Raw genomic sequence first — 9,778 nt, 5'->3', positions numbered from 1 at the left:
TGGTGTTGGTGTTGGTGGTGGTGGTGGTGGAGGAGGTAATTATGTTGGTAGTGGTGAGGGTAATTTTGTCCAAAAAAAATTAAAAGGACGATTTTAATACGAAAAAAAACGTTAAGGACGATTTTAAATCCAAAATTAGAAGAAAGACGAAATCGATTCTGGCTATATATATATATATATATACTATGTCTTAAAGTTGATGATGGAGGAAAAGGAATTCAATAGACAGTTTATTATACTATGTCTTAAAATTCCTAAACTTAAAGAAGTGAATAAAATATGTTACATAAGAATTTCTCTCTTAATAATATTATGTTTCACATTACACATGTTTATTCTTATTATCTTGTTTTTTTTTTTCTCTCTAATGCGGGATTTCAGCAACATGAATCTCCAACAAAGGTATAAATTATTTATTTATATATATTTTTTAGAATAAAATAAAAAATTTATTTTCATGAAAAAATCATACTGAGATTATATCCTGAAATCCATTATTTTTGGTGGGGGACAAGTTCGCCATATTCTTTGACGAACCTTGTTAAATTTATTGTGCCCCTTGGCGAATTTCAAATGCTTCAATTTCACAACCGCTTCGTTCTTAATGTTGGAGAGCATCACTCCTGCTACACCATTGCTCCTGTATGCGCATATATCACACACAATTAAACAAATAATAATTTAAACATATAATTTCATCTCATTTTTTCAATGAATTTTTAATAGTAGGTATTTTTCAATAGTAGTCATACTTGTTGTCTGTCCAATATTCAACTCTCCAACTTTCCTTCTCACCCAAACCAAACTAAACTTTTTTATAATTAAAAGTTTTGGTCATAGAATATGTTCTTTCGAAATTGGGGGTACAGAAACCTTAAAGTTCGCCATACATTTTTTATGAACTTCTCCCAAAAAAAAATTCTAGAAATATAATCCAAGAATGATTTTTTTGTGAAAATATTTTTTTATTTTATTCCAAAAAAATCCTTGTATAAACCATTAAACTCATTAAATAAATATTGTAGTGTTGTTATTATAACGTTATAACAAAGACTCAATTAAAATATATTTAAATAAATTAGATGTACATATGTGTATTTCTGTATTTTATTACTCTATTTTTTTATTATTTTCTTACCAATTTGATAAAAAAAATAGATCCAGATCAATTTAACATAAGTTTTTTTTCAATTATTTACAAAATTTTAATTTTTATTCGAATCCAAATGTACAAAATCTTTAATCTTTATATTCACAAAATTCTAATTCTTCCATTGCAGTTTTTTTTGGGTAAAGGACAAATAAGTCCCTAAACTTTTAATTCGTGGACTTTTAACTCCCTCAAGAATGGAAAATACAAAACGATTCCTGACCTCTCAAAACGCTGTACAAATGGGTCCTTCCGTTCAATTTGTTTCACAACACGTTACGAATTCAGGTTACCTGGTGCTTATGTGGTGTAGCAATGGGTACGTGTCTCCAGAATGGTGTGAACGGGACTGACGTGGTCAACTGCAAAAAGGTTATTGGACATTGTGGTCCTTGGGCCCTAAGACGACGTCGTTTTTACTTGTGTGCCCTATGTCTTCAAATGGAACACAGTCGCCATTGCCGTTGTCATTTCTATGAGAGGTTGAAGGTGGTGGTATTGTGCAGTGTTAAATGACCAGCGATGGAGCTTCATTCAGCGCACGACGTGTTCCATTACTGTCAACCGTGAAATACGTGGAAGCTGCAGAGGAGAAAGACGAGATTGCTCCGACGTGTAAATGTGGAGTCTACGCCATATTGTACAAATCGAGGACGACGACAAATCCCAATAGATTATTCTTTGGATGTCCATTCTTTAAGGTAAGTTGGTGATTTTATTTTAGTGAGTTTGATTATACGGGTGTTGTTTATGTGTTTTTTGTTTTGGAATGATGAACATGCAGCTGAAGAATCCCAGTCACTGCAAGTTCTTCTTATGGCTGAATGACCATGTTTCAACAATAAGAGTCCTTGACAAGTTTATAACTGAGAACGAGGTTAATAAGCTGAAAGTATATCTTGGGAAGAAGGTAGTGGAACAAAGACTGACTGATTTTGAGAAGAAGCTGTTGCATCTAGAGAGGAAGAAAAATGTTAATTTGTATTTAGTTATTCTTGTAGTGGTTAATGTAATTTTTGCTTCCGTTATTGCCAAACTTGGCTGAAAAGTAGGAAAGTAGTTTTAAAAAATGATGTAATATGATATGGGATGAGTTCCCAAGAGTTGTATATTTTTTGAACAAAAGTGTTGTATTAAATTATGCTATATCCAGCAAAGTGAGGAACAATTGACATAATGTACTTATGTTTATCCTTTGATGAATGATAATATGTTGTTGCTGTAACATCTTGTGTTTAGATGGCTATATATAATATCATGTTGATGGTTCGAGTATGTAAAAATCATTTAAAAATTTGGATCATTAAACATTGAACCATAAGATTAGTTCGAAGGATTACAATCCTAACAAAATATGATAAATTCCCTCATAACAGATCACAACCTGAGCATCATAATTTTGCCAAAAAGATACTAGAATGCATAACAAATGAAAATAAATTCATCCAGCTTTTTACATCAATTTCCTAAAATATCAACATCATTTCTTGTAATTGTTGACTCCTGGGGTGGGGATGAACCGAAACATTCTTCTAGTTCCAATGTTTGCTGCAGCCAAAGTCTTATCAGATGGTCCTTCAGTTGCTCCTACACTTGGCTGCTGTGATCCTTGAACACGTTGTTTGCCATTAGCCTTCCTTCTAATTGGTTGTTTTGGTCTCAAGATTCTGTTGAATGACCTTGATGGAAGTCTGGGTGGATGTTTGAATGGAACCTGGCTTTGTCTTGCAGGGACTGCAGAAATGGTCGTAGATCCAGCTTCTGGAGCATGTTGTTGTTGAACCACATCTGGAGTTGTGGTAGCTGCAGAATGGTTCTAATTGGTTGGAATAGCTGAGTTATGCTTGTCACCCTGAAATGAAGAAAGACAATAAAGTCATCAAATAAATTTAAAAAATACAAATAGGTCCTTTAACACTTTTAAAATGGACAACTAAATCTTTCAACATTTTATCGGGGGGACATAAAGATCCTTCATCCAGTCAAGTACCTCTGCCTCAGTTGCTGATTGTGACAGTGGTAGAACCACAAGAGAAAGGTTATCTTAGGTCTTCTTCTTTGGTTTCCTGGTCTTAGGTTTTCAATTTGGGTTGGATGGGGGCACCCTTGCAACTCGTATAGTTGTACCCTGTTTGACCACAGTTGCTGCAGGTCACATAGAAACTTCTTTTCAATTTTTCACCTTCGATAACAGTTTCTGCTGGGTCCTTCTGCCTGTTATGGACCTTTGGACGACCCATTGGCTGCTTAATGACAGGTGCAGCAGGCCTAGTCTGATAAGACTGTGTCCAGAACTCTTCACTAGTAACAGGTTGTATGAAGTGCTCGTAAGTCTTCTTCAGCGATTCCATGCATTACTATGGATGCACATAATCTTCCATGTTGTCATGTCTTTTTCTAATTGTTACAACTGCATGAGTGCACGTCATTCCTTTTCTAGAAAATCCAACAAATTGGTAACATGCATGCAAGTAAGGATAACAATTAGACAAATACCATTAGACATATAAAACTTCAATTTGTAATAATACCAGCAGGCAGGCAAAGACAACAAAAAACAAGTAGAGAAATATAATTACATACTGACCGGTTAGTTGCCATCTGTTACATGTATATGTATGTTTAATCAGGTCCACATCCAACTTAGATCCCTTGTATGTAACCTTAAATCGCTTGCGCTCATTATCACTAATCCACTCCGCGGTCCATTTGTTACTTGGCTTGACAAGCCGCTTCAACCTTTTCTCTTGAACCGGTGCAAGCTTTTCGTGATGGCAGTCTATCAGTCTCCTGTGCTGAACCATACGCCTCATGAGGTAGCAGCGCACTTCTTCGCATATTGTGAGTATAGGCTTGCACCTGTACTTGGTGATATTGGAGTGGAAAGACTCGCACATATTGTTAGTCAGGTTGTCCACTTTTGGACCATGACTGAAGTAGGCCCTTACCCATGTTGCAGGTTCAAATTTCATCAGGTATGACCAGGCATCCTGATTAACTTCCTTCAGCCTCACCATTGTTGCCTTGAACTCAGGCACAATCGTGTATTTTGCACAGTCCCACACAATTTTCCTGATGTATAAGTCCTTGAAACGATTGATGAAATTCTTCCACATGTGCGTGACACAATTCCGCACATGTGCATTCGGCATTATCTCTTTCAATGCAGGCATCAGTCTCTAACACAGATTGATTCAAGAAGGACTTTTATCAAATTGCATGATAAGTATTTAAATTAGGTAGAGAAAGTCACTTACTAACCTTTTGCTGGTCAGACATAAAATTCCAACCATGTTGTTGCACATCAGAAACCACTTCCATGACTCTTTTGATTCAGACCTTGCCACAGCATAGACAATCATATAAAACTGGTTATTATCGTCTTGTACCACAGCAGACAGCAATTAGCCCCCATGATAGGTCTTGAGAAATTCTCCATCCAAATGAATCAACGGCATGCATCCACTCTTAAATCCCATCTTGTAGGCATCGAAACATATATACATTTTGTCGAATGTTGGGGGTGCTTGTGGCTGGGGAATAACGTCCAGCAAGGCAGTAGACCTTGGATTGCTTCTATGTATCTCCATTAGATAGTCCCTCAGCTTCCCATACTGTTCTATCTCATTGCCCACGATTTTGTCTTTGGGTTCCCTCACAGCTCTGTAAACCATTTTAGAGTGTAGAACTAGATCAAACTCTTCTCTTAAGAAATCAATAGCCTCATGTGTGTTCATGTGGAGATGGGTGGTCATCCTTTTTTCCACTTTTTTGTTAATCCAGTGTTGGTCAGCTACATTGCTTCCCAGATCTCTTGCGCATGTATGTTCACTCCTATAGGTTTTCACTTGAAAACACTACAGCTGTTTATTGTATGAGAGATGACAAATTCAGGGACAATCCTCACCCTTGCAGCCAACTCTAACCCTTTCCTTATCATTTTTAATCCAGACCAACTCCCTCTCCTCAACAATAAATGAATCCTTCACAACCTCCCTGAACCTCTCTATTGTAGCAAATCTTGTGCCTAGCTCAAATCTGCCTTCTCTAAAGCTATACTGTTCATCAAACTCAGACCAGTATGGTTTGTTCCCTTCATCCTCCGATAAGACAGGGGTATGCAGCTCTTCAGACTCGTACTCAAACACAATGTCTTCATGATCTGTGTCTGCATCTCTGACATATTCTGCAATGGCTGGCCTCATGCTGGGCTCCCTAGCAGGCCTAGATCTATTGGGCTATCATCTTGGCCTACTTGTGCTGGGCTGTTTAGCAGGCCCAGTAGACCTTGAGGAACCTTCACCAGTTGAGTCCACCCTTCTTGCTTTAAATCTCTGCCTTTTAAACTCATGTGTTGCTTGTTTTTTTAGCTTCTCCTTGGGATCAACCCCTTTCCTCGACAATGGAGACACTTGTTTTCTCTTCCCTTTGGTAGCTCTAACCCTTTTGCCCTCATCGTCTTCACCACTCTCACTCCCACTTTCATAACCAGCTGGTGGTGATTTATACAGCTCATGTTCCTCACTGCCATTGCTATCATCATCAGTAGACGAGTCATCCAACTTCTCCAAGTCATTTGGATCGACTTCTTCCTCAACCTCATCATTTTTCTCACAATCATCATCTGCGATCTCAGGTTGGTCAACAGGATGGTCAAAAAAATGTAAAACTCTTTAGTATCTTTGTTCCTCAACTTAGCTTGTCGCATTTCATTGATCCCTACATCTCCCCTCAGTACATGCAACCCTGACTCCATATCTTTGCTTTTGGGATCATGCCAGTAAGCCTCCTTATATGATTGATATCCCAGTCCTTTGAACATCGTGACCATATCTCCGAAATTGACAAAATCCAAGTCCATCGGAGGAAACTTCTCAACTTAACCATGCAGATAAGCTAACTCACCAATAGGTACTCTTGAAAAGTTACCCCCATAATGGAATATGGGAACCCCAAATACATCAACCATCTGCAAAATTTTTCAATCCACAACACAACACAAAATCAACCCTTATTATCAAAATCTCCAAAATCTCTCTAAACAATATATGACAAATGACTAACCCCACAACTAATCACCTACGACAATCACTTACAGTCCCTATCAGTCCCATCCTACAACATTGATAACAAATAACGGGAATAAGCAAAACAAATTTGAACATCAATATACTTACCACTCTCCACAGCAGACGTAGGTATAACCACAAAGTTTCAATATGGAACTGTTTCACGGAACAGCAACGACAACAACACGGAGATGAAGCGTATTTTTTGGAGGGAAAAGGTTAGTAGTGCTAGGGCTTCCTGTAATTGTTTGTGACTGATATGGGTAGCATTGGCATATCTCATAAGTCATAAGAACCATTGCAAAATGTTTTCCGAAACGACGTCGTCTTAGGGTCCAAAGACCACAATGTCCCATAATCTTTTTGCAGTTGACCACGTGTTGCGAAGCAAATTGAACGGAAGGACCTATTTGTACGACGTTTTGAGAGGTTAGGGATCGTTTTGTATTTTTCATTCTTGAGGGAGTTAAAAGTCCACAAATTAAAAGTTCAAGAACCTATTTATCATTTATCCTAATTTATATATACAAATTTTAATAAATATAAAAATAAATTATATTTTTTTATATAAAATTTCTGTAAATATGAATACAAATTATTATTAACTGGCCAAAAATAATAATATTCTAACCATGTAGTATTGCTATTAATTTACTAATGGATTCAGTAGTCTCCAAAATTCAACGACATAATTTTTATTTCCAAATAATAATTCTAGCATGCTTTCCTTTAACGATTTAAAACTCATACTTGAGAATATATCGACCATGTAATCCAAATTTTTATAATGTAATCCAGTTCCAGAATATGTACATCCTCAAATCTTATTAAAGGAAAGAACTATAGAACTACCGAAAGGCTGTTTGGCCACATACAAAAAAGCGATTGGAGCTCACTACAAAAGATTGGTACATTGTGAAGGCCATCATCCAATAACAATATTTTAAGGTGTTTGCTACGGTACGATCATAAATTCATACGTATCGATATAATTAAAATATGGATAAATTAAAACACGACACGTGAATTATATTTTCCACATCAATAATTAATTTTTCTTTTTTTAAATATATATCATATCAATTATGTTACTAAACTATCTTTATACTTTAATAAAAATAAAAAATATTTTTTTATTTAGTATTACAAAAGACTAAAATATCCTTTTTTATATTAAACTAAAATTATTTTAATTTTTTTAATTTAATCAAAATACATTTCATTATTCATATACATTGAAAAATTAATTCATTGATCATGAACCCTAATCTAATCTTTCTCACCCAAGTTTATACCAAAAAGAATACATCTAAACAATTTTTCTTCATCATTGAATATCAATTTATCAATTTTTCTTCATCATTTTAGGGATGAAGTTGTATTTTATCGGTAGATTGATATTCAATGATGAAAAAAAATTTTAGGCTCCATCCTCCGCCGCAAACGCATAGCCGCAGGGGTTGATGAAGGAAAAAACGGCGTTGTAGCTGTCAGCACCACTACTATAAGATCCAATACCAATATCCGATAGGCCATTCGCCGGTATTGGGCTCTGGCAACAACCGAAGCCGGTGCAGATCCCGCTAGTTGTTTCATTAACACTGAGGCACACTGAAAAGCACCCAGTGGCATAGTTTCTTCTCTCTATAACATTATACTCTACTACTTCTCCAATTGTGTTGCAACCAACCACTGTGAGCTTGTTTTTACTCAATGAGAAGCTGAAGTGTGTCAAGTTGAAGATCTTATCGTAATTGGTTTCGTTGATTCGCGTGTCGTTGACGTTGTATTTTATTGGTAGATTATTATTCAATGATGAAGAAAAATTGTTTAGATGTATTCTTTTTGGTATGAATTGGGATGAGAGAGATTAAATTAGGGTTCATGATCAATGAATTAATTTTTCAATGTATATGAATAATGAGATGTATTTTGATTTTAATTTAAAATTATAAAATTAAAGTTAATTAAATTTTGATTAAATTAAAAAAATTAAAATAATTTTTGTTTAATGTAAAAAAGGATATTTTAGTCTTTTTGTAATATTAAATAAAAAAATATTTTTTATTTTTATTAAAGTATAAGGATAGTTTAGTAAAATAATTGATATGATATATATTTAAAAAAAGAAAAATTAATTATTGATGTGGAAAATATAATCCACGTGTCGTGTTTTAGTTTGTCCACATTTTAATTATATCGATACGTATGAATTTATAATCGTACCGTAACAAACACCATATTTTAAGATCCCAAAACTAACCCCGGGCAGAATTATACAGAGATTGAAAAAGAGAAGACTAAGGGAGCACCAAAATAAATTGAACACATCAACACAGCATCATAAATTTCCTCATTCGATGCTGCCTGTCCTCAACAAAAATAAATAACTGCCCAGCCGAGTCACAGGAAACTCTTCGTAACTGACTCATTTTTAAGAGAGAGAAAACTAAAAAAGAATTCGAAATTTTCGAAGAAATGAAAACAATGAGAATCAGATTAGGTGGCACTTATTTTAGTAATCACCAATAATTGGTAAGTATGTACCTAATCCCATGGCTAGGACCACAAGTGACACCATCTATGTCCACGTTTGCAGTGCCGGGTCCAATTGAAATGCGGTCATCACCTGCTCAAAATTAGTCAAATAATTAATAATGTTATTATCATAATAAGCTGTATAATTATAGTAAGTAGAAGATTGCTGTTTTTAATTATATGCATGATTACTATTGCTTATCATGGTATTGTATATTCCAACAGCCTTTAGAGTTTTCAACATGGATACCATCAGTGTTGGGGCTGAGTTTAGGTGAAGAAATGGACAGCCTATCTATTTGTACTCCTTGGCAGCCATTGAAAATCATGTGGAACTGAGTGCTGTTTTGGATTTTCAGACCACTCACCTTCAAGTTGCTGCTCAGAAGAACCTCATCATCTATTTATAAAACAAACAATTGTAAATAACTAAATTTTCTTGAGTAATGGATTACTTACAGCAAGACTTCCACATGGTCCTCAAGTTGTTTTTCCATCTGCACTCTGAAAATCCAAAAATGAAATTAATGGGGTTTTCCAATTGAACTCGAAATAGTTGAATTGATCAGCAATATGGAAAGATGGTTATACTCTGTGAGGTTTGCAGGGGAGATCCCACCACTTATCTCCATTGCCTTCAATGGTTCCTGTGCCATTAAGTAACATTTGATCAAGTCTATAAAACACAAGCCATTGATTTCGGCTATCGGATTCCGGCCATGAATCCGGTCCATCTGGTGCCATCAATGTACCATCCACTTACTCACATTCAAACCTTATTAGTTAACATTAATCTTAATCATGCATGATTAAAATCACAGTAACTATTATGAGCATTGTTGTTCTTACTTGGAGTACTAGTCCTGGTTTGCATGGACCTGAGAGAATACTTGAAGTGACCTTAAAAGAGTAATTCTCTGGAGCAAAAGAACAACACCAGACTCAACAGCACAAGCAGCTTTCCATGCTGCCTTGAATGCTGCTGTGTCATCTGCTAAGCCATCACCAACTGCTCCGAACG

At 35.6% G+C, this 9,778-nt stretch overlaps 1 protein-coding gene and 1 pseudogene across 1 annotated transcript; both read right to left on the bottom strand.

The window, feature by feature from the left end:
* Window positions 1-5,040: 5,040 nt before the first annotated feature.
* Window positions 5,041-6,119, bottom strand: LOC148575771 (uncharacterized; annotated as a pseudogene).
* A 2,350-nt stretch (window positions 6,120-8,469) lies between these two features.
* On the bottom strand, window positions 8,470-9,512 carry LOC107625361 (putative galacturan 1,4-alpha-galacturonidase SALK6). The gene is made up of 4 exons (XM_088502404.1): window positions 9,349-9,512; window positions 9,217-9,261; window positions 9,008-9,135; window positions 8,470-8,848 (listed from the first exon to the last, which is right to left on the bottom strand). The coding sequence occupies exons 1-4, from the start codon at window positions 9,489-9,491 to the stop codon at window positions 8,742-8,744; spliced, it is 423 nt and encodes a 140-aa protein (XP_088358530.1). The 5' UTR covers window positions 9,492-9,512; the 3' UTR covers window positions 8,470-8,741.
* Window positions 9,513-9,778: the final 266 nt, after the last annotated feature.

Source organism: Arachis ipaensis, chromosome B1 (assembly GCF_059453495.1).
Source record: "Arachis ipaensis isolate K30076 ecotype BB chromosome B1, ASM5945349v1, whole genome shotgun sequence".
In the NCBI taxonomy this organism is placed as follows: domain Eukaryota; kingdom Viridiplantae; phylum Streptophyta; class Magnoliopsida; order Fabales; family Fabaceae; genus Arachis; species Arachis ipaensis.
The sequence above is the reverse complement of the archived record's forward strand: the minus strand, read 5'-3'. Positions and strand labels throughout refer to the sequence as shown.

Excerpts from the sequence above, each read along its gene's own strand:
- LOC107625361 (XM_088502404.1), bottom strand. The coding sequence starts at position 9,491 with ATGGACCGGATTCATGGCCGGAATCCGATAGCCGAAATCAATGGCTTG. Across the intron at positions 9,136-9,216 it reads GACCATGTGGAAGTCTTGCT|CAACTTGAAGGTGAGTGGTC; the intron begins GTAAGTAATCCA and ends TCTTCTGAGCAG. Across the intron at positions 8,849-9,007 it reads ACTCAGCCCCAACACTGATG|GTGATGACCGCATTTCAATT; the intron begins GTATCCATGTTG and ends AATTTTGAGCAG.